Genomic DNA, 25,000 nt, shown 5'->3' on the forward strand with positions numbered 1-25,000 from the left:
GGCAGCTGGGCTACTGTAATGGAAGCCGTCAGCTCTCATCTGACCACAGATACTGTAGAAGACAAGCTGGAGCTCATGGGAGCCAGAACATGGAGTCACACAGTCAGGGTTTAGCATCATACAGTCATATGACACATGCATCACCTGAAGGAAAACACACACACACACACACACACACACACACACACACACACACACACACAGTACAGCAAAGCATGCACATGTGCAAACAAACATAAGAAACATAAGACACAGATGACAAATGTTATGTCACAAACAGTACATCTGTATTGCAGCCGTATACAAATATACACAACGTCTCCTCCAGCTATTGAACTGATTGTTTCACATCATTGTTCTTTATGATGAATTGCTTACTGTAATGCATTGTTCTATATGGTGAATTGCTTACTGCATTGTTCTATATGGTGAATTGCTTAATGCATTGTTCTATATGGTGAATGTACTGTAATGTCTTCTAGAGATACTGTAGAGCATGCAGCCCATTCTATCCAGCTTTAATAGGTCTGAATAAAGACTCCCCTACACACACATCCTGCCCCCCTCTAGATAATCCTGAGCAGAAACGCGATCTGGGCCGGCACCTGTCTCATGGGCTGGGACGCCTGTGTGTGTGTGGGGGGGGGATCTGGGCACCAGTTGGCATGCTTTCATCAATCTCAGCGCTCATGCCTTTCATTTCACGATCAAAAAGTGGCGTGCTCACCGCTCACCGCAGCCTTCAGGGGGATACGCCACAGATGAGATGGTATGTATGGAAAGATATTTGGCTGCCAGCTATACATTGACTAAGCAGACCCCGGTGCCTGGGCCAAGTGCACACATGCACCAGGCTTTGAAAAGGGGAGGTGGGGAGAGGGGGTAGACTTGGCCACCATGCCCACATAATCCAAGGGGGAAGGAGAGATGGAAACACACTATTCAATTTGAGTTGGCCTGAAGACTGCTGGCATGAGGAACTCAGGAACTCAGGAAAACTTAAGAAATCAAACACAGATTTGGTATCTTGTTGTTAGAAGCTGCTGAGATGGACTTATGTTTGACAATTGACTAATGAGAGACTTTGGAGCGTGTGTGTGTGTGTGCATATGTGTGCGTGTGTGTGTGCGTGCGTGCGTGCGTGCGTGCGTGCGTCGCGTCGCGTGATGCTTACGCGTCGCGTCGCGTGCGTCGCGTGCGCGTGCGTGCGTGTGTGTGTGTGTGTGTGTGTGTGTGTTTAACTGTGTGTGTGTGCGTGTATGCATATGTGTGCGTTTGTGTGAGTAGGTGTATCTGTATGTGTGTGCATGGGCATTTCTGTTTGATTGTGTGTGTGTGTGTGTGTGTGTGTGTGTGTGTGTGTGTGTGTGTGTGTGTGTGTGTGTGTGTGTGTGTGTGTGTCGGTTTGTGTGTGTGTGTGTGTCCAAGTGCATATGGTGAGGGTAAGGACAGGGGTGTGGTGAGGACATTTAAGATTCTGACAGATGGACAGAGGAGAGACCTGACGCCGAGCTGAGGAGCCGGTCCTTACCTTTGAAGTTGGGTCTGATGCGGGGGTCGTAGGTGATCAGTAACCTGTTCAAGATGTTGCTGGTGGAGTTGGCGGGGACGCGAGCCAGGTCCTCAGACGAGAGCTGCCTGCAGGGACCACAGAGCAGAGATGAGGCCCTGAAAACCGCGTCTGCCCCATCAACCCATCCCCAAACCAAACCAGCCCCGCACATGTGTGTGTGTGTGTGTGTGTGTGTGTGTGTTTCTGCCTGTGTTTCTGATTAGGCGCCTTTCAAACACAGAATACATATGGGGCGAGACAAAAGAGTGTAAGAGTAGAGATGATCTGGGTACAGGAAATCTCATGATGGCAAAGGGCCATCTGCGTGTGTGTGTGTGTGTGTGTGTGTGTGTGTGTGTGTGTGTGTGTGTGTGTGTGTGTGTGTGTGTGTGTGACAGACTCTAGACTCTGTTAAGTTCTCTTGGGTGGTATGGAGCCATCTGAGCTTTGTTTACAACTGTATCCCACTGGGAGCCTTCTAAAGCATTATATAAGCTCACACAAATTATAGGATGGATTACTAAGTCAAACCTAAAAAGAAGTTTTATCTTATAATCAAAGAGTCTCTCATGATATGTGGCAGGTGGAGCTTGATCTCTCTACCTCGCTCTCTGTCCTTTTCTCTCTTTTTCTCTGTCTCACTCTCTTCACCTCCTTCTATCTCTGCCTCTATCACTTTCTCTTCCTCTCTCTTTCTCTCCGATTGCAGACACATATAAACAGCACTGAGGAGAGTGGCGTCTGTGTCTGGGTTACATTTGGGGCTGGCTGTCTGATGCGGGAGTGGACAGGTGATAGGTGAGTCGCATCAGATGCCGTTTAAAACGCCTTCCCTGCTTCCCGCCTCTAATTACACATATTTCAGGAGATGGAAATCAGCCATCATTTCCACCATGACTAAAAGACTGCTGTCCTGGTATGAGGTATAAATGCATACAACAGGATCTTTATGCTCTCAGCTATAGATCTGTTAGCAGACACAAGGTTAGAGGCTGACGGACAGATGCTTTCTTAGATATATGAATGGATATAAGGCTAGTTGAATAGTCCAAAAAATATGTCCTATGAGCTTTCTTGTGTCCTTGACTTGGACTCCCAAGGAAAATGTCATGAGGACATGGAAAAGATATGAAGGAGAATTCATTAGGACTTTAGGATGTTAAATAAAGAAACACATAGCTGACTGAACTTACACTAGGCTAGTTATGCACCAGCACATGTTACTGACATGGGCCTTTAAATATTGCTGCCGCAAGGAATTGTGGGATGGCATCAATGTTCCCTCTATTTTTTTCAGCACTGAGCAAATACTTTGTTTTCTGAGCGCACATTTCAGCACTGTGAGCAATTCGCAACCACGCGAACTGCCGAAAATGACCACGAGCCTGAGTTAGCCATAGGGAATTCAAAGAGATGACCGCAAATGCATCAATATGTCTAAAAAGGTTGATATATCCTTTATAATGGTTGGACTTCTGAAACATTTTAATGATGGTGTTTTACCAGTCAGTTTAGTTGAACTTATATATATATATATATATATATATATCATTATATAAGTATCCAAGGTGTTTAGTCATTTCTCAGCAGGTACATCATTTCTCAGCAGGTACATCATTTAAGTGGAACTTCAGTGAAAGAATTTAATCCTGCTTATTAAATTGACTATTAAATTGACATGGTGTCATTTTTCCTATAGCCTAAACAATGTTATAACTGGAGTGGTTTGCAACAAACTAGGCTACAAAACATGTCATTTGAATTTCATTGAGGGAGATAGGCCTATCTGGCTATGTGGCTCATCTTGTCAGGTGCGGTACCTGGCGCTTAAGTAAAGCAGCCACTCCTTTAAGTCTGCCCAACATTAAAGGTTGTATCAGCGATTTCAGGCACAAAAAAGGCCCAAACATAAATGATCAAATTCATCTAATCTTTCCTAACGATCCTCTAGGTGTCTGCCATAAGCAATCCGTCAAAAAAACGCGTCTCTGTAGTCAGCCTAGGCTCCGAGATCTGTACACAAAAACAATTGCTACCAACAAGTGTTGGCAACCACTCAAAGGCAAAATAAAGTGTTCCAACCAATAACCGACGAGATGCGCGTTTAGGAGAGTTTCAACTGCACGGGAGGGAAGGGAGTAACGAGCTATAGCTGTCTGTTTTGTTTGAACATCAACAGATGTGACGTTCAGCCGTAATCGCTGCAGCTTTAAGCACCATCTGAAGTAAACATACCATTTTGCATGGTCTGCGTAGAACTTAGTAATGGCATCGAGGATGTTTTATGCAGGGCATCCTGAAAGCTGAATGATTCCCGAAAAAAACTGTCTTGTAACTGAAATCAGTTTGCTTCCGAAACGTAATGTAAAGCAAAAGCATCGTGCCACATCGTGTATCCTGAACTGATAACATGGACATGTTGGTGTTAATTGCTACCATCACATTGTCGATTAATAATTTTATTTGTTCAGGGTCGGATCGTACGGAGCCCCTAAGGGGACATGAGCAAATAAAATCTAAAGTTTAGTTTCATGTGCTCCGCGTGAAACTTTCATGTGAGCATGTGAAACTTTCGTAATGCGCACATGAGAAAGTTTCCGCGTGAATTATGAAACAAACTTTTACAACTCTGTCCCCTAAGAAACTCCATGTCTCTGAATTCGGGGTTGGTTTGATTTATTAGTTTTAGAGTTCCCATGTGAAGTCTTAATGTATGTGAGCATGTGAAACTTTCATGTGAGCATGTGAAACTTTCATGTGAGCATGTGAAACTTTCATGTGAGCATGTGAAACTTTCATGTGAGCATGTGAAACTTTCATGTGAGCATGTGAAACTTTCATGTGAGCATGTGAAACTTTCATGTGAGCATGTGAAACTTTCATGTGAGCATGTGAAACTTTCATGTGAGCATGTGAAACTTTCATGTGAGCATGTGAAACTTTCATGTGAGCATGTGAAACTTTCATGTGAGCATGTGAAACTTTCATGTGAGCATGTGAAACTTTCATGTGAGCATGTGAAACTTTCATGTGAGCATGTGAAACTTTCATGTGAGCATGTGAAACTTTCATGTGAGCATGTGAAACTTTCATGTGAGCATGTGAAACTTTCATGTGAGCATGTGAAACTTTCATGTGAGCATGTGAAACTTTCATGTGAGCATGTGAAACTTTCATGTGAGCATGTGAAACTTTCATGTGAGCATGTGAAACTTTCATGTGAGCATGTGAAACTTTCATGTGAGCATGTGAAACTTTCATGTGAGCATGTGAAACTTTCATGTGAGCATGTGAAACTTTCATGTGAGCATGTGAAACTTTCATGTGAGCATGTGAAACTTTCATGTGAGCATGTGAAACTTTCATGTGAGCATGTGAAACTTTCATGTGAGCATGTGAAACTTTCATGTGAGCATGTGAAACTTTCATGTGAGCATGTGAAACTTTCATGTGAGCATGTGAAACTTTCATGTGAGCATGTGAAACTTTCATGTGAGCATGTGAAACTTTCATGTGAGCATGTGAAACTTTCATGTGAGCATGTGAAACTTTCATGTGAGCATGTGAAACTTTCATGTGAGCATGTGAAACTTTCATGTGAGCATGTGAAACTTTCATGTGAGCATGTGAAACTTTCATGTGAGCATGTGACAAACTTTAGATTTTTTTTTTGCTCATGTCCCCTTAGGGTCTGATCGTGCTCTCTGAATTGCCTCTCTCGGGATTTATTAGTTTCGGGGAGAATTTGATCGATAGAGTTCCCATGTCTAAGTCTTAATGTTTTCAATGCGTCTACATGGACTTTCTGTGTTTCAGATAACGCTTTAGGTAATCAAGCTTCCACTCAGACCAAGTTTTTTCCACACCTAGCGAACTCTCCTTTTTGCTTTTGCCTCCGAGCAGAATTTGCAGATCACGCCACTCCTTTCGTAAATATGTCTGACCGTTTTTTCCTACCTGGACCATCTTTTGTGTCAGATTGGAGTATTTCATCTAGCCACTCATGGTGTTTAAACGTTAGGCAGACCTTTTCTGGGGCATCTGCTCTGCCTTTCTTTTCGCCATGGTAGCCTACATAACTGGAACAGGGCCTGCCTAGAGTAGCCTAAAGGATACTTTGTATGTAAACATTCTAACTTAGGCTACATCCGGCTTGGTTGTCAGACATGGCCAAACGTGGCCAAAACTGGTACTGCAATCACTTTCAAATTACTGAAGAGCGGTGTATCCCCTCCCCCTCCAAGGTTGCCAACCCGGATGCCAAAACACTACTGACTATGTGATTAGTAGATTAGGGGTTTGCACGGACGTCACGTTCTGGCCGGTAACCATGGTAACCCATCACGCGCGGCCATGTTGGCGATACTCAGTGAATGAAGTACAATGGAGTATTATGCACTTTGGATATCTTACGTGATTGTAGCCGTGTCTAAACAACAGAAAAGCTCATCAAAATGCGTCTAAGATGCAAAGGCATATAGGACAGGACATGGACCACAAGAAAATGTGCAATATTTCGAGAAATTACGGTTTATTGGCAGCGCAGATCCATATGAGTTGGGTGAGGGAGACGAAGTACCAAGTTCAACCACAAGCGCCCCCCTTCCTCTGATAACTGACATTATTCTCCTTTCTCCCTGGTTTTTTAATAACTTTTGGAAGTCGATACCTACACCAGATGTTTTTGTATTGGTACAACCTAAAACACGGCAATAATTAACCATTTTCCTTGACGATGTTTGGGATTTACTTCAGTGCCTAATGCTTTCTAATGAGGCGAGTATCTCCAATATGGCGACGTCCAGATCTGATGACACGCCGTGCAAACCCCTAATAGGTAGAGGGTGACGCATCAGGCCAAAACACAACATGATATGACAAAACACAACATCAACATCAGTTGAGGGCTGCAACTTCACTTTTTAAATGTCAATATCCTGGCTGGACTACTGTTGTCAGTGACATAATTATTTGAAATGAACATGATTTCTTAATGTCTTGTGACATATCAGGGCCATTTTATGATTAATTGAAATATATTTCTTACATATGGTTCCTTTAAATGTTTATTACCTAGCCTACATTGCCGTTGATGCTCAGATTTTTTACCCCTGAAAAAAAATCGTTAGTGCGGTCTGAAAAATGTGCGCGGTCTGAAAAATCTATTGCGCGCGTGCAGCTTAGAGGAAACATTGGAAGGCATTATCTCCTTTTCTTTTTTTAAAGGATGGTCCGTTGTACCCTGTCAGAGCGCTAGAGAAAACAAAGTGCCGACACTCCCATCAGAGACTGTGGAAAAAGATGGCAGCGCTTTTCAATGGAGACAATTTTGGAACGGAAAACTGTCAATTACTTGGTCAGTAGCCAGTGAGTTACTAGCATCCAGAAAAACATCCCACCTCCTGTGATGCAGTCATTCAGCACAGTTTATCTGGGACTGTTGATCACACGGCAACATAAAAGAGTGTCGTAACTTTCTCTTTCTATGGCTCTGCCCTATGTTAACGGAGATAAGGGAGGAGGCACTGCAACAGCTTTCCATTAGCATGTAGCAGCATACCGTTAGCATGTAGCAGTTTTCCATTAGCATGTAGCTGCATACAATTAGCATGTAGCAGCTTTTAATTAGCATGTACCAGTTTCCCATTAGCATGTAGCAGATTTTTCAATAGGAATTGTGGGTAGAATGTTTGGATGGAAAGCTACCTGCATGGCAATAAAGTAACCTCACTTCCACAGTGTAAACAGTATCGGAGAATCTGTGCACACACATCTACAAACTTGACCAGCACCTTATGACTGCCATTTAGATACGTCCAGGTCATTTCACTTAGTTAGCAATCTTACTAATCAAAAAAGACTATTGGACCACAATCCACAACAACAATGCCTGATCATCATACAGTAGAAGAAGTTTAGAGGGAGATCAGAATGACAAGTAGACTGAATACATTGCCTTAAGATATGATTTAATTAAAATGCTGCTGGTGCTGTCATGTTTTGCTAACTTCCATCAGACATACTTACTGCAACTCCTTTCCCTCCAAGAAAACATTTGGCAGGAACAGCTTGATGTCCCAGCCAAAGCTTCTTCAAAACTAGCTAATGGTGCCAAATATCCCGTTTCTGATTACAGACACCAAGAAACCATAGACACATAATGTAAAGACACCTGAAAAGATAACCCAGGCAGTTTAAGCATTCCAATGAAGATCAGACACAGCAGGCATCCCTAGTTTTATATCACAGGTTGTCTGGCTGGTGCCTATTCAGCTGGTGCACATTCATCACTTCAACATAGTGTCGGCATAGTGCCTCGTATCTATGGCTGAATTACAGCAGTAGCGATAACATCCTTTAACATCCCCACACTACACTGTCATATTGCTTAATATTTCACATTCTTACCATAAAGGGATATTGACATTAATTTGCCTATAAATAGATCATAATTAACACTGGTTGCATGTGATTGGTTTATTCAAATTCACTTCACCACAGAGGTCTCGCCCATTTCAGAGTCCACGTCTAGCTAGCTTTTCCCAAACTTCCCATATCGCCGGAGAAATGTAACACGCCTAGGTGGGAGGAACACACAATTCCACCAGGATATTTCGCCGTCAAACTCGCACCCTCGGAGTGGGATGGATTTCACCACTGCAGCCTTTAGGTGATGCACCTATACATGTATAATGAGGCGTAACAATAAACAAATCCTGAATCTTGGATCTAAGGAAATTAAAAAATTGAATTAAAACAGCAGCAAAAAATAATTATGCAATGTAGTCACTGTGATAAGTACAAAGAAATCTATCCGAAGTCGAATGTTATGGATTTATCCACTTCATGACCGCCACCCCTGACCTTGCCGCCATCTTATCTCCGGTACAGTACTTACGAGGGGCAGTAGACCTGCTTCCCCTTCTTCTTGCCTTTCTTGGTGCCCTTCTCTTTGGTGGAGCCCTCATCAATCCACAGGCAGAGCACCAGCAGCAGCAGAGCCAGCTTCCACAATGTCATCCTGCACGGCTGCAGCCTCACAGTCTAGAGCAAACAAAACAAACAAATAAATAACTGACCAAATCAATCACATATTGCCAATCAGAGTGGAAACGGTTCCAAAATAGAGCTTGGAATTTGAGCAGATTGTGATGGCACAAATTAGCATTGCCTGGCTGAATTGTGATGGCACAAATTAGCATTGCCTGGCTGAATTCTCGCAAAATAGGCTAGCATTGCATTACAGTAAGTGGAGCAAAGTGTGACAGGTCTGAGGAGCCGAGAAGAGAAGAGAAGATAAGAGAAGAGAAGAGAAGAGAAGAGAAGAGAAGAGAAGAGAAGAGAAGAGAAGAGAGAGAAGAGAAGTGAATAGTAGAATTGCATTGGACAGAGAATTCATCTGTGAAGCACTGAACCCAAACTAATCATGTCGATAACTAATTGTGATTGTAATTGTGTGGGAATGATATCAAGGTCATGGATTTAATGCCCAAGGTGCATGCTGCTGCAAAAATGTACACTTGACATATAGTGTAAGAAGCCTATACCTTTTTCACAAGTCACCACATAGAAGTAAATAAAAGCATCTCCTTCTTGCTGGCCAGCGTTGATGACATTGGCATGTCGTCTCAGAGGACAGACACAGACAGGTAATCAGGGGCTGGATGGAGATGTATCACCCGCTGGATGGAGATTTTTGACCCATTTGACCCGTTTCCTGTTTCAGGATGTTTCCGTAAGCAGCCAGACAGCCCAAGGCCTCGACTGACCTGATCGTCATTCCAAACACTTCACTTCCCTTTCTCGACCTCCGTGTCTAAGAATGAAAAGAACAGTATTTCCAGGATCGAGTAAATGAAATGTAAGATGTGAGATGTGGAAACGCCTCCGAGAGGCCCTGAGCGCCGCTGATTATGGGGGCGATGCGGTCCGGCTGTTGGCTGATGCAGCTGGGGGCAGATTGATGGGATTCCAATACGGAACCCCCGATTTACTCCAAGGATTCCCCCTCCGTGGGACTCTGCCAGGTCCCTGTCTAGACGGCTTTAAAGTGTGCCTCCGTAATTCTCCTTGGCCGCCACCTCTGGCTGGCTGTTCATCGGCTGAAGCAAAAGTAGGCTGCAGGCCACACTAGCAAGGCTGCTCACTTGTAAGCAAGCGAGGAAGAGCCCTGGTTTGGGGGAGCGAGGCTGCTTTTCATTGATCCAACAGAATCTGCAAGCTAATGACTAACCACCTTTGACATAGGGACAAACACACACACACACACACACACACACACACACACACACACACACACACACATAGTAAGAGACACAGAGAGGGAGGAAGATAAGTCCACACACAGCATGAGAGAGAGAGTAAGAAATATGGTAGAGAAAGAAAGAAATTGACCAGCGTATTGAAGGAATAAAAATAGAAGAACAACACAGAAAAAGGAAAGAAAGATTCTCCCCTTTTTCTCTTGTTTAATTTCTGGGCTGGCTGCCCCTCTCTTCTATTCCTCCCTGTGGTATATAGGCCAACTACTTCACATCTTCTACCTCTTCAATTCAACATCAAACGTCAACACAGAGAAAAAAGGCCCTGCAGCCTCTTGGCCAAAGATCACTGACACGTGTCAGCCCCCCGGACAGATTTAGGTTCAGAGTTCCATTTACTGTAAATCAGACACATCAGCCTCCTCATACATCCTCCTTAAATGCTAATCACGACGGACTGACCCACCACTCCACATCCCGCATACCAGGTTTTCTGCAAATAAAACCGATGCCTGTGGGTATCTAAGGAGAGATGTGAAAATGAAGAAAATGCTTCCACCTTGATAGATCTATACCATATGTCAAGACAAAACCCTGCTTAAAAACAGTGCAGATGCAAAAAGAGACATCACTGTCAACCAGGCACCCCCCTGTCATTTCGAATAAGTGTGTGTGTGTGTGTGTGTGTGTGTGTGTGTGTGTGTGTGTGTGGTATGAGTGATCAATTGAATGGTTCAGTACACAAGCTTGCATATAAAACAATCATTCACCTTTAAAAGGTCAGAGACGGGTTCGGTTGCTGACGTTAAGACATCACTGCATGAGATGGAGATGTTCAAGGCTCCTTAAGGTGGCCTGCGCAAGGACGCGCTGTCACCATCAGCAGCGACGCAAATTACAGTTATCTGAGCAGCGCGTAATAGTAGGCTAATGTTTTGAAAATCCTCCACAGCCTGCACGAAAAAACAGCGGTCTATGGCATCACTCACTACCTGTGGATGCAACGAGCATCAAGTGAGTTCAGCTGTCAAAAGGCTGGACGGAAACCCAGGAGAACCGGACGCCTTTATGCCCTTAGAGCAGAAACATCAGCGGCAGGTCTGGCAGCAGATGTGGAAATGGAGCAACAGCGACCACCATGATGAGAGAGGGGGGTTGGGGCGAAGCATGGGAGAAATAACATCGCATGACACCGTATGCCCACGCCATGCCTCCACATCACATGCAACGATCACGGAAGAAAAAAAAAACAACATTGCATATTACATATTTTGTTTAAAGACTAGGGGCTATTTTACTCACCATTCTTTGCCGATAAACCGATGACGGAACACAACACCGATCGGAGACAGCTGACAGTGCAAAGAGTCGTTAGAGAGCCTTCATGACCAAACGGCGGTCTGTATCGCCTCGTTCTCGCCTTTCACTCAGTCAAGGCTGATGAAAACAACATGCCACGTTTCCATCGCTGCCCGTGTTAATGCTATTCATATACCATAAACAGGCTTTTAATGTTATTTGGCAGAATGTATGGATGTCCAATTGCCTTGACTAAAGATGCTCAAGATGGAGTCTTGCGTGTGTGCACCTGTCATGCAACATGCGCAGTAGCGGTCTTTATGGAACTCAATTCAGCGCAACGCCTCAGCAGCGGGAGCGATAGCGCCTTGGTGCTTATGGTGCTTATGTAAGGGCAGTGGACTAATGCCACAGCTTATGTCCGCAAAGCCTCCAATATTACATCGCTCACAGCTTTTTTGTTTTCATTCTTGACTCAAAATACTCACAGATTTAAAAAAGACACAAATGAAAAGTAAAGCACAGGGATCACAGAAAAAAACCTTTTGGATTGTCAAACTGATTGAAAACTAGGTTTTCTCAGAGGGGTAGGCTACCTTTGAAAATCAGTCAGATATTAGTTGTGAGAGAGGTTACCTCTCTGTCCATAACTCCACCTTGTGATGGTGAGACTTTCCCTCCTTTTTATTTTTGCTTGTTTTGCATCCCATTTGTTGTATCCCTTGTTTTCCAATTATACCGAAGTCTCTGGTTATACTCCAGAGGAACTCTCTTTGGTGCTCATTCTTTCTCTCTCTCTCTCTCTCACTCTTTGTGTGTGTGTGTGTGTGTGTGTGTGTAGTAATGGTGTGTTTTAAGAGTTTAGAAAGGACCAGTAGTGGTATGGTCATTAAAAGCATACTAAACACGTTCATTAAAGTACAGTTATAAAGACAGCTCACAGGGTTGTTTGCCAACTAATGTAATGTGTGGATAACTGCCCAACACCACTGATGTGTGTCTGCGTGTTATTGAATGTGTGTGTGTGTGTGTGTGTGTGTGTGTGTGAGTGAGTGAGCGAGAGAGAGAGTGTGTGTGAGTGAGTGAGTGAGAGAGAGAGAAAGAGAGAGAAAGTATGTGTATGTATGTGTTTGTTTGTGTGTGTGTGAGTGAGTGAGCGAGAGAGAAAGACAGAGAGTGTGTATGAGAGTGAGTGAGAGAGAGAGAGAGAGAGAGTGTGTGTGGGGGGGGGGGTTAGACTTTGTGAAGATTGGTGTGTACAATGATACTTTGGGGCTGGCAGTGAGATCTGTTTGAAATCTAGTGTGTGTGTACCACTGTGCTTCTCATGCAAAATGAAATGTGGCTCACCAAACTGAGAAGGAAAAGATGACAGAATAAAGCAAGATAAAGGATAAAAAAGGACAGATGGGGGAGAGAGAAAGGCTAGAGGGAGAAAGGTAGAAAAAAAGACAGATGGACGGAGGGAAAGAGAGGGGGAAGAGAGAGAGAGAGAGTCAAAAACCAGACAGAAATGTCATGACGGAATCCATCATCTAGTTTATGTGTTCCCAAAGACATAGATGTGTGGGGTCGCTGTGCTGTGGGATTCATCTTGCCCATGAATGAGGGGAATGTGCAGCTCTTAAAGGGGCATAAAAATACCGACTCCTCATAATGACCACGGTCCACCCTGGTATGCAGGCTAGTCCTAATGATCTGGCATTGTTCACACTGACACCCAATACCTCCCCACACTCTGGCAGAAACTTGGCTAAGGGATGGCCCTCCATCCTGCTAAAAGGATGATGGGTAAGACACACACACACACACACACACACACACACAAACTCAGAACATAGGCACAGTAAATTCAATTAGAGCCATGCAGCTGAACAATGTTTGACAATTCCATATCCATGCACGCCACTACAATGCTTACAATCAATCAGTGCCCTGCCTGGGACAGAGCATGCCTTGTCTCAGGTTAATACTCAACGCCTGGCTTGCAGCCCTCGCTCAGAGTGACAACGGCGGGGCGAAGGCAGAAATGTACCACTGGGGGCTTTGGCTTTGTCAGATCCCAGCATGGTATTGTGTTTGGCATCCGTCCGTTCCGTGCCCTATCAGAGCGAGCAGGCCGCATTGACACGTTTTCTCCCCTTAAGAGAGCTTAACCCACCACCCTGAGGGAGAGTGGCGGCTTTCAGGGGGCAATCAGGTGGGCTTTCTCTGCACTGATGAAGTGTTGGGATGGGCAGGGATGGGCAGAGATAGGCAGAGATGGGCAGGGATGGGCAGAGATGGGCAGAGATCTGCAGATGTGGATCCTGGGGGAGCTGCCAGGAGATGAGATAATCAGACTTAGCTCTCTGCTCTGGGTTTAGCATTGCAACTTCCTGTGTTGTGTGTGTGTTAGGATGACACAACTAAATAACCACACACCCCATATGGCACATACACACTCAAATACACACACACACACACACACACACACACACACACACACACACACAACACACACAGTTGCAAGACATGACAGATGTAGCGTCAAGGTGTACCACCAGGTGTCTCTAGTCTCAAGGCAGAATGCCATTATAAGTGAGCTCCCTTCATATGCACTACTGTAGCTTTCACTCAACAGGCTGCTTTGCCTTAGGATCCCATACAGATTGATTTTCCAAAGTGATTCTGTTTGTTGTCTTGCAATGCATGATTGAACAGTTGTGTGTTTCATAGTTGCTGCAGTATCAAACCATATTGTGTATGGCATGTATGGAATTTGTGTTGTTCTATATGCTAACTCCAGTGCAAGCTAATATTAACATATAACTATGACTCTCTCTGCATGTAAACACGGGGAGGGCATTTGTAACATGTGCATATACAGCTGTGTTTGTATTATTGAAAGAGAGAATAAAGGAATTCCAATCACATATGATATCTGACATGGCACCTTGGAGATTGTGTGAACTTAGTGAACACAGACCCTCACAAACCCCCTGTGTGTGGGCACAGACCCCCCCCCCCCCCCCCCCCCCCCAACATATTGGACAGAAGACAGAAGAGGATAGGAGGGAGTTGGGAAATAGAGAGAGAACCCTCAATAGTCGAATGAGAGAGCCCTCAGTATAGTCGTATGAGAGAGAGCCCTCAATAGTCATATGAGAGAGCCCTAAATAGTCGTATGAGAGAGCCCTTAGTATAATCGTATGAGAGAGCCCTCAATAGTCGTTTGAGAGAGCCCTCAATAGTTGTATGAGAGAGCCCTCAGTATAATTGTATGTTTTCTCCTGAGACAGAGAGAGATACAATCATCAGTTCTCAATTGAGGGACATGAGTGAATTATAAGCATATAGCTCTCCAGGATGTCACATTTGGAATATTAAAAATTGGAAAGCAATTGAAAAACATTCTGTACATGATAAGATTGTATGTGATATACAGCATTGTAACCATGTTGTGTGACGTCATGACTGCGGTTCTACAGTATAATACAGGCCTAACTCCAGAAGATGGTTAAAGACTTTTGGTCTAAGACCCACACCAGTGTGGTGAATGGTTGTGTGGAATAGCTGAGTTTGTATGACCTTTGGGGGACCCCAGAGAGAGAGTGAGAGAGTGTGAGGGGATGTCTGTGTTGACAGTCTGAGTCCCTGAGAATGTGGTGGGTTCCTCATTCTCTGGCACTTGGGAAATGCCTTTTGGACACACACACACACACACACACACACACACACACACACACACACACACACACACACATATGTTCCCCTCTCTCCTCAGCTCTGATTTCATGACATGGTGAGCCTCCACTCAGCGAGTACCCCCAACACTATCTCACACACACACACACACGTGCACACACAAACGCACACACACACACACACACACACACACACACACACACACACACACACACACACACACACACACACACACACACACACATGAACGCACATGTGCACACTCTCTCTCTCAATTTCCTCAGTTTATTGTGCTTCATCTCTTAAATCAAAGTCTGAGTGATTCACAATACCACCATGGATGCTGGCAAAGGCATACCACACAGTCACACCCACCCACACACACACACACACACACACACACACACACACACACACACACACACACACACCACACCACACACACACACACACACACACACTGGTAGAGGCATACCACACAGTCAGAAACTGAGATCAGACAGACGGGAGAGGAGGGGAGGGGAGAGACAGAGCATAGAAAACAGACAGAGAGATGGAGAAAGTCAGAACATAGAAAACAGACAGAGATGGAGAGAGACAGAGCATAGAAAACAGACAGAGAGATGGAGAAAGTCAGAACATAGAAAACAGACAGAGAGAGATGGAGAGAGAAAGACACTCATGCAAACAGAGAGAAAGATGAGGAAGGGAGCGTTACAAACAAAATGAGGAAGGGAGCGTTACAAACAAAATGAGATGGAAAAAGAAAGAAAGAAAGAGATGCATAGAAAATCAGTGACAGAGACATAGAGATAGAGAGAGACAGAGAGAGAGAGAGAGAGAGATTCCACTGACTAAGGTGCTGACATCTGCTGTAAGCTTTTTGGGGGTGGAATGTGATACTCCCTCCAGTACAAAGGAGCTGGCCCTAGCAGCGCTGCCATTCTGCACATGAGCACCTCTTTACAGCCGGTCAGCCCAGGGTCTCGCTGCCCACAGGATGCCACCAGGTAATTACAGGGTCAGCGTCTGTCGCTGTACAACACAGAGACCCCCAGTCACTGCTGATGCCAGAAGAACAAGAGCACACACACACATGAAGAGACCAACACAGTCTTTATTTATATTGGTGCCTAAAGTTTCTTGGAAAAGAGTTGCTAAGATGTTGCATCATGTCTGGTTGAATCAGATCTGTGTGCTTAATGTGAGTGTGTTTGTGGGTAATGGAGAGAGAGAGACAGAGAGGTGTGTGTGTGTGTGTGTGTTTTCTCAGTTCTACTTGTTTTGACTGTCTCATGGCTTTGCGAGGGTAAACACGGTAGGAATCCAATGACAAGGAGAAGATGAGAGTGACCACATGAAACGGCTGCCAAAAGGTGCCGTGCAGAGCAAAGGCACGGAAATTGGTTCCAGCAGGCAGGGCTATGACTGCGCTGTCTGCCACTTTGATATGACAAATTGAGAGGTTCTCCAACATTTGCCCACCATCATATTAGGAATTGTTCTCATTTCAGAATGATGAAACAAATGAGCGTGAAATGATGAAAGGAGCACGCAGCATACCTACGCAAACTTGGAAAAGCGAATGGAGGAGAAACGTGTTCCAAGTGGCAGACTCGTTCCACGGCCAAACTCGTAAACATTTCATGTCCAGATGAATCGAATGATGAAAGGGAACACAGGCTAATGTGCCGTAGGGGAACCGTTAATATGTGTAAATTGTGAGTCATTAGAAGGAAGGGAATTAAAACGGGAACTTGACTAATGGCACACCGATGAAGTGAAAATAAATGTAAAGTTAATGAGAAAGTAGGCTATACGGAAAAAGTTTGCAAAAAACATTCTGACATCAGAAGCATCAGAAAGCATAGTTATTAACGTGTTTCAAATAACTGTTAGCCTACTTTTTTCTTTTGATGCTTTTTTGGGAGGTGGGTGGGGGTCAAGCAACAAGAGACCAGCAAAAGGGGCACTGGTAGTGAGCTAACGGGGACACACACACACTTGAAATTAGAGAAAAATGGTGTTTTATTGAACCCAATTACCGCCATAGCCCCTGCATGGTTCCCGCCTCTCTGGGGAGTTCCCTCCGGAGGGGAGTTCGACTTTATGTATAGCACCTGTTGTGTCGTCACTTGGCAGTCTGCGCTCTCCTCCCGACCCTCTGCCTCAGTCCACTCCAATAGTGAAGTTTGCACCGAGCGGCCGCACGGCGGAAAAAGGAACTCTCCTCGCTTGCCTACATCACTTCAACACGTCCCAGCTCCCTCTGCCTTACAACTCTTTTTGTGCTTTTTTGAGAGGGAGACATTTGTTGTGACTCCGCTGAACATCACGGACAATTAATCTTTGGAGAGCAGAATGCAAAAAAGAAAGACATTCGGATTTTCAAAATTTGAGTGACTACTTTGGTGACGCATTTCACACTATACACCCACAGTTATTTAAGACTACATTTTTAGCTTGAATGGCATACATGGATTGTTCACATTTGAATTAAAATAAATTCAGACGCCACTCTAAAACTTTTCTGAACTTCGGCAACAGGTGCGTCCTATGCTGTCTCTCCTGCGTAAAGGTGGTATCTGAGCGTTATCGCAGTGGTGGATGGAGAATGCTCATTAAAACTTTTTTCCACACCGGAATTGTTTTAATTGGTAGTCGCTGAACAGGATTATGAGGATACTACTTTGCTGCTATCGTCCACAGATGTTTCCGAAATTGGACTGGGGTCTTCTGAGCGCGGTTTCTGCGTGGTGATTTAGACTCAGCATCGCTCTACTTACTCGTAACTGTCCACAAGGAATCCAAATGATCCAGTTATTAATTGTGCTTCTAGCATCGTCTCTCCAACAACATGGCGTGGAAGCGGAATCGAGTCACATCAATAAATTTCACCAGTCCGCAGCTAAGGAACAGAACGGTAAGTGGAGCTGCCTCTTTCCTATAACATTGAGCCCGTGTTTGTGCAAGTCTGGAGCTCCTTGAACCGGTCACGTAGTTACCTTCTCACTCACCGCTTTGCTTCCGCCCCTGAACGGCCCGCAGGCCAACACTGTCGCCTCACAACATCTTGCTTGAGTTTAGATGTCAATGAATGACCGCGTTTTATTCAGTTCAAACAGCATTATCCTGGAGAGGAAGTGGAAATTACCTTTGGCTTTCATGTGTGCCTGTGTGTGTGTGTGTTTAGAGGGGGGAGTTGGGGAAAGGGGTCCCCTGGAACCTGTGTACCACAAGAAGCGATTACTCTGTGTTGGCAGAAAGGGCCCATTCATTCAGAGTGAGTAGCCCGCAGCTGTGTAATTTTCTTAGCCTCTGAACCTTGCCGATTTGCTGAGAGGGCTTGTAGAAAACTGGCTTTCGTCAACGATTCTATTTAACATACTCTTAAAATTCAAATAAACTAGAGTGGGGGCCAAGGTCGTGTGACTGGCTTTCTGGACATACATGTCCAACACTAGCCATTTACAAATTAGGCTGTTTGTTGATGTATAGGGGTCGCGTGTATACTAACGCCAATTACAATGACTGCTTGTGAGGTCGGTAAAATAGCTTATTTTTTCTTTGAATAATAATCATGGCAAGCCAAAATAACAAACAGCAAACTCATGGAAGGATTTGTGCTACTGTATAGACACACTGTAGGCTTACCTCAGTCTCACTGAGGCATAATCTACCATTCTGATCACGCTGCAATCATTTGAATGGTTAGTAGGTTAATAGGCCCAGATGGCTAAGTATACTTATGGTGTAATTGCATGCAATTGCATTAATACATAGACTTAACCCACATGGTCTACTGTGGGACACATGGACTATGGAACTGTGGAACTTTAGATTAACCCAGCACCTGCAAAATGTAAAGATTCATTGGAATACACTCAGAACAAGTCAACTATCTTCACACCTTCACTGAGACAGGACATATCTCACTGTCCTTCAAGGATGTCAAACAGACAGACATGCAGACAGACAGACACACACACACACACACACACACACACACACACACACACATACAGTCTCACAACAGATGTGCACTCTTTGGAAAAAACGTTCTAGGATTAAACCACCAACCCCGGCTGGGAGATGTGGATTAGTTTGTGCTGACCAGTAGGCCAAAACCCAGTTAGAAACAAGTCTGTTCCTTAAAGCACTGAGAAGTGAACGTCATGCTTGCTGTACCTGTCTGAGGCTGTTGGGCCTCCATCCTACAGGCAGAATACAGAGAGATGGTGGAGGCAGGTGGCGCATTAAAGTCAAACAAATGCATGTGCTCCATTACCTTTGGAACAGCATGGGAGCCTTACTATTCATTTTATTATTATTATTATTATTATTATTATTATTATCATTGTATCAGTTAACATGCATTGCACACTGTATCAGTTAACATACAATATGCACAATGCCCCATCCAGTCTCTTTAGCAGAGCCGAGAGCATCATGGGTAATCTGGACAGAGAGTTGGGGAGACCATCCGTTTTCCTTTGAGAGGGGCTCACTAGGAATGTAGGTTCAGTTGAGGGGTTTGCCATTTTAAACTATATCGTTTAACATTTGGTTCACGCACTGTATTCAGTGTCTGTTGGGCAACTGTTTCACCGTCTTTTCAGAGAAGTGCCAGTGTAAGGTTCATATCAACAGTATTTTATGCCTGAGAGCATTAAAGGAGATATCCGGCGAGTTTTCACATAAATCTCCGGTTTTCGAGGTCATGGAGTACTGTCGGTATGAAAAAAAACGCGAAAACAATTGGTTTTACCTAGCTCGAGTTGCTACAGCCAGCAGCTAACACAGTCAGGCAGCTACAGCGCTACTCTCTGGGGGCGTGTACATGGGAGATCACGGACATTAGTACATTCAGTACTCGGTGACCTCGAGAAACGGAGATCTATGCGAAAACTCCTTTAAGTCTATAATGTTCTAACATTTTCAAATGTGCGTGACCATACCACATCATGCACATATCAAAATGTATATGTGTTGCCGTGGAGAACCTATGAGGGAAGTCCAGGAGGCCAAAGGCTTCTCAAACTGCTCAGTGGAGGTACAAAGCTGAGATCACTGGAAACATACAGGATGGTCAGCTTCTCCCATTACCAGTGGCTGCACCATTCTGAAACAAACACACACACACACACACTCACATACACACACACACACACACACACACAGACACACACACACTTAAGCATCCAGCCCAAGTGTAAAAGGAGGAGTGACTGTTGCCCCTCCGCATTGCCCCTCTCCTGTAATCTCATGTTGCCACCCGAGGCCAACGGGGAGTGTGCACGGTTCCAGATTACAGGATTAGGGGGCAGGAATGGGGTTAAGAGGGCCCGCCGACCCCACTCGCCGGACGTGTGGCTTCCCACGTAGGACCTGCCGCGAACGCATCACATACTGTACCATTGTTCATTGTGCATTCACTACTGCCATGCTATAGCAACTGCCCCTCACTCACTCTCTCACTCACTCTCTCTCTCTCTCTCTCTCACACACACACACACGAACACACTCAGAGAGGTAGAAAGAGACAGAGAAAGAGAGACACACACACACTCAAAGAAACAACAGAAAAAGGGCCCTTTTTAAAAATGTGGTACTGGCGACAGAAAAGGCTCCTGAGGGCAAGAATATGGTTGCTCGCTGCTGGAAAGAAGCCAACAAACTGCCCCAAAGCATTACTCCAAGAACCTTTCGTAATAGGTAAAAGGACGTTTTGTATGCGTGGTAATATTTGTATTTAAAATTTTCATGTATTCATGTAAAGTGATACGTTTTCACTTATTTATAAGGTTGGAAACGTTGATTGGTTAAGTTGTGATACAAATGCCTGCATACTTGTTTGTGCCTCAGGCTATAACCAGATGCTATCTATGAGGAATAATAATATCCGATAAGAAGAAATAGGAAAAAAAGAGAGAGAATCAAATCAAGACAAAAAAGCTAAATTGTGCATTCTTTTCTCATCTCACCAACATAAATCAGCAACCCTGCGCAGGCATTTGCGAAAGCCTTTTCAGGGAGCATTCCAGGCAAACACACATTCAAACTCAGCAATGTTCCAAAGCCCGCTAATGGGTTTTACACAAAAAGATGTAACACCAGCAAGAAAAGTCAAATGTGTGAGTGTGAAGAAAAGTGTGTGTCCCCCTTAAAGAGGTCCAGTAGGCTCTCTCTCTGCTGTTACACAGTACATGCGTGGAGACCAGCTCGTTAGCCCTGTGTGGAGACCAGCTCGTCAGCCCTGTGTGTAGACCAGCTCGTCAGCCCTGTGTGTAGACCAGCTCGTCAGCCCTGTGTGTTAGCATGGCTCGGTACATGCATGGAGACCAGCTTGTCATCCCTGTGTGTTAGCACGGCTCGGTACATGCATGGAGACCAGCTCATCATCCCTGTGTGGAGACCAGCTCGTCAGCCCTGTGTGTTAGCACGGCTTGCAGTGTCCACGCCATCCCTCTGTTGTGTTAAGTGGTTTCCATAGCGTCTCAGTTTATACCCTGGAAATGTGGACAGGGATGTAATAACTGCCTCAGGGGCAACATGAGGATGGCGAATGCCCTACGGGCCTGTAATGGGTCACTAATATTTCCTGCCTGCTCCTCGCATTGGACAAACGGGCCTGTGTTGCAGGCAGGGACGTCTCTCCAGCTAACCTGAGTTCCAGTGTGTTTTGGAAGGGAGACCTAGACAGAGGTAGATGGGGTAGGTTTTATTCAGTCCTGTGTTCATACACACACACACACACACACACACACACACTCTCTCTCTCTCTCTTTCTCTCTCTCACTTACTCACTCTCACACACACATACACACACACACTATATGCATGTAGGTTCATATTAACACTCCAGGCTCTGACAGAGGTAGCCTTTTAGGTTTTTAATAAGTTTTATTCAGTCCAAATGGACTTGCTGGAGGGAGTAGGGCATAGTGTATGCTGTAGACACACACACACACACACACACACACACACACACAGATGTGACTGCCTGAACGCAGAATACTGTGTCATAGATGCATAACACACACACACACACACACACACACACACACACACATACAGAAATGCATACAAACACACAACTATGCATACTCACAGGCAAATAGAAATACAAGTAAAATAAAGAAACATACACACACACACAAACATACACACACACCACCCAAACAGTCTCTCTGTCTCAGTTGTCCCTGCTGTTGCTGGGAGCTGTGTGCTTGGAGCTGCTCTGCAAGGAGCTAAAACTGTGCGTGTTGTTGCTGTCGGGACAGTTGAAGTGCACTGCAGTGGATTTGGCAGGCAAGCGAGTCAGGGCCTGCCTAATGTTTGTCATGTCGGGCACTGAGTGTACATTCTTGGCCTGAGCAGGACTTTGGAGGGGATGAGGGAAGGATCTGGGTCAGAGAGCTGCTGATCAGACTCTCCTCTTTTTTCCCCCTTGTGTGTGTGTGTGTGTGTGTGTGTGTGTGTGTGTGTGTGTGTGTGTGTGTGTGTGTGTGTGTGTGTGTGTGTGTGTGTGTGTGAATGTGTGTGCGCACGTGTGTGTGCTTGTGTTTGTGTGTGTGTTTGTGTGCGTGTGTCTGTCCGTGTGTGTGTATGTGTGTGTGTGTGTGTGTGTGTGTGTGTGTGTGTGTGTGTGTGTGTGTGTGTGTGTTTGTGTTTCCACCAGATCAGGACCAAATCAGTCATATCAGAGCCAGATGCATCTCAGACAGTTGCTGTCAATGCAATTCAACAGAGGCAGTGCATCTCTCTTTGCAGTGCACAAACGAATGTTTGCTGATATTGCCATTTGAACAGTATTGTTCATCATACTGGGAATGTATGATACTGCAGCAACCTATGTCATAACTAACAAGAGCATTCTGCTAGCATAACATTTTCAATTGTCGCTTTGGACAAAGGCGTCTGCCAAATCCCATAACCATAACCATAGCCATAACCAGAAATGCCACTATGACATGTTCAGCACAGGTTTTGTTTTTAGTAGCAGTACTTTTTGCCAGACACATTTAGCTAATTTCAGTATATTCCCAGATATTCCACGTTTTATAAAATGTCCATCTTCATTCTGTATAATAATGTGCTTATATTGGTAATTTGATTGAAAATGAAAACATATTAATTTGGTGAATAACGTGTGCTGCTGGGAATGGCTAGACTGACAGCTGTGGCTTGTGCTTTGGGGCTTTGGATGAGAAACTAATCATTGTGCTGTTCCTGTGTGCGGCCGAGTTGCGGTAGCACCAGTCAGCGCATGTAAGCACCACAAGTAGGCATTACATGGAGGGGAAAAATTAAGCAATCTTTGGAAAATTGTTGAATCTTTGCCAAATCAAAAGCCTTTATTACGGCTGAGGATGTCGGGTATTGGATTTCAGGGGGTAGCTGTGGATCTCTGCACAAAGCTCCTTAGAGTATGGAACAGCAATTTGTGCCACTGATTGTGTTTCACTGAAAGTGCACTTCAAACAACTCCTGGAAAGAAAGAGTGAATCAACCAGCCATATGTGTCCATCATAAAGAAGGATGCTCCAGGAAGATCCCACTTATCCTCCTTGACCCCTGCACACCTGTGGTGGTTAAGCAGAGTCTGTGTCTGAACTGAAGAGTGATGACCCTCACTGTGTGCTCCTGAGCCAGTGGGAGAGAGAGAGAAACAAGACGGCGATGGTCATAGTCCAGAGTGCTTATCTCTGATCAAAACCAGCCTATACACTCAGCCATCCAACTGCTCAGCAACTTAAAGAGGCCTGTAATCTGTAGGAGCAGCTGCCTCCTCTTGTCGAACTTCAGGAGATCTGGGGGCTGATACGGAAGCCCAATATGCCCGATATGCCCAGCTGCACACAAAAGCACCACTGCAGGCTCACTCGGGCACTGTGACCTGACGTTTATCCTCAGACGACAGCACAGACATGTACAGGACGGTACGCGGGCATCAGATCAAAGGGCCCTTGAGGGAACATTCATTATTAGTTTTACCTGACCACAACCTCATGCGCAGAAGCCACTCCCTAGAGCAGGGTAAAGTCTTTTGTTTAGGTTTTTTTTTGCTTTTGCGTCACACTGATAAGGATTTTCTTGTGATAGGGGGATATATTGTTTTAAAAGCCAGATCCTTGAGAAACTTTTGGAGGTTCTGCCATTTGAATCTGTGGAGGAACCTCTTTATACTACACTAGAATTCTGATAGACATCAGCTAGGAATCCTCAATACTATATTCTGGAATAGATCTGGGCCATCTGCAGCAGCTAGCTGAGGCACAGTGAGCGGTGTGTGCAGTTGCTAAGTATGTGCTGTGGGGGAGCTGTGGAGCAAGCAGCAGCACCAAACCACATGTGGGTTTCAGTGCCCATGGGGTCCCAGGTTCAACTCCAGCCTGCGGTCATGTCCCGATCCCACCCCATCTCTCTTTCTTCCACTCGCCTCCTGTCTCTCTCCACTGTCCTATCGATATAAAGGCAAAGGCCTAACAAGTATACTAAAGAAAGAGAAGTATGCACTGTGGCTGCCATAGCAGTGGGATCTTTGCTCGTCTGGGAGCAAGGGTGCTGGGCACGAGGTCAGACAGGGCAAACGAGGGGCACGGCATGGAACCAACAGTACACCGGGCACCAGAGCACTCCGCCCGTGCCAGCTCAGAGCCCCAAATAGCCCTGAGCTAACGCTAACATTGACTCTGAGACCCAGAGAGATGGTTTATTTTCTTTGTGTGTGTGTGTGTGGGTTTTTTTTTTAGTGAAGTGTCTGGCTCTGTCTAGACTGGTAGGGAGGAGCAGGCTGGCCTTGCCCAGAGCAGAGATTACCTGTCGGCGTAAATACCTGTCAGTCAGTGGCTGACACCAGTGCTTCCTCAGCTCACACCTGTCAGTGTGTCAGAGAGGCTTGACCCCGCTGACCTCTTTTACTAGCTCATTAGGGTGACACGGCCATATCCTCTGGCAGCTCTACTGACACACACACACACACACACACACACACACACACACACACACACACACACACACACACACACACACACACATACACATGGTTTGTCTTCGAAAGTAAAGTTTTTCAGCAATAGCCTAACAGTGGGAAAGTCAAGAATATGAAGTCTTTCAGGTGAACTCTCTGGTTCTGGAGAGAAATCCACACGTTTGTTTGCCTGACATTTTTGGGATGTCAGGACAGTGGTGATATTTA

The 25,000-nt window shown here is 45.0% G+C and overlaps 2 protein-coding genes across 3 annotated transcripts in view; one reads left to right on the plus strand and one right to left on the minus strand.

The window, feature by feature from the left end:
* The window catches only part of glrbb (glycine receptor, beta b), a 35,724-nt gene extending 24,309 nt beyond the window's left edge, over positions 1-11,415 (minus strand). Inside the window, exons 1-4 of one of the 2 annotated variants that reach the window (XM_048263504.1) lie at positions 11,116-11,415; positions 9,100-9,788; positions 8,451-8,596; positions 1,532-1,638 (exon numbers count right to left, since the gene is read on the minus strand). In XM_048263504.1, coding sequence (XP_048119461.1) covers positions 1,532-1,638; positions 8,451-8,572 — 229 coding nt within the window. In that variant the 5' untranslated portion in view covers positions 8,573-8,596; positions 9,100-9,788; positions 11,116-11,415. The remainder of the gene's footprint in view (positions 1-1,531; positions 1,639-8,450; positions 8,597-9,099; positions 9,789-11,115) is intronic. The other variant, XM_048263503.1, reaches the window with a different exon arrangement.
* Positions 11,416-17,041: 5,626 nt separating this feature from the next.
* Positions 17,042-25,000, plus strand: part of pdgfc (platelet derived growth factor c) — a 60,551-nt gene continuing 52,592 nt past the window's right edge. Inside the window, exon 1 of the mRNA XM_048263244.1 lies at positions 17,042-17,722. Coding sequence (XP_048119201.1) covers positions 17,611-17,722 — 112 coding nt within the window. The 5' untranslated portion in view covers positions 17,042-17,610. The remainder of the gene's footprint in view (positions 17,723-25,000) is intronic.

The sequence above is a fragment of the Alosa alosa genome, chromosome 14 (genome assembly GCF_017589495.1).
Source record: "Alosa alosa isolate M-15738 ecotype Scorff River chromosome 14, AALO_Geno_1.1, whole genome shotgun sequence".
Classification (NCBI taxonomy): domain Eukaryota; kingdom Metazoa; phylum Chordata; class Actinopteri; order Clupeiformes; family Clupeidae; genus Alosa; species Alosa alosa.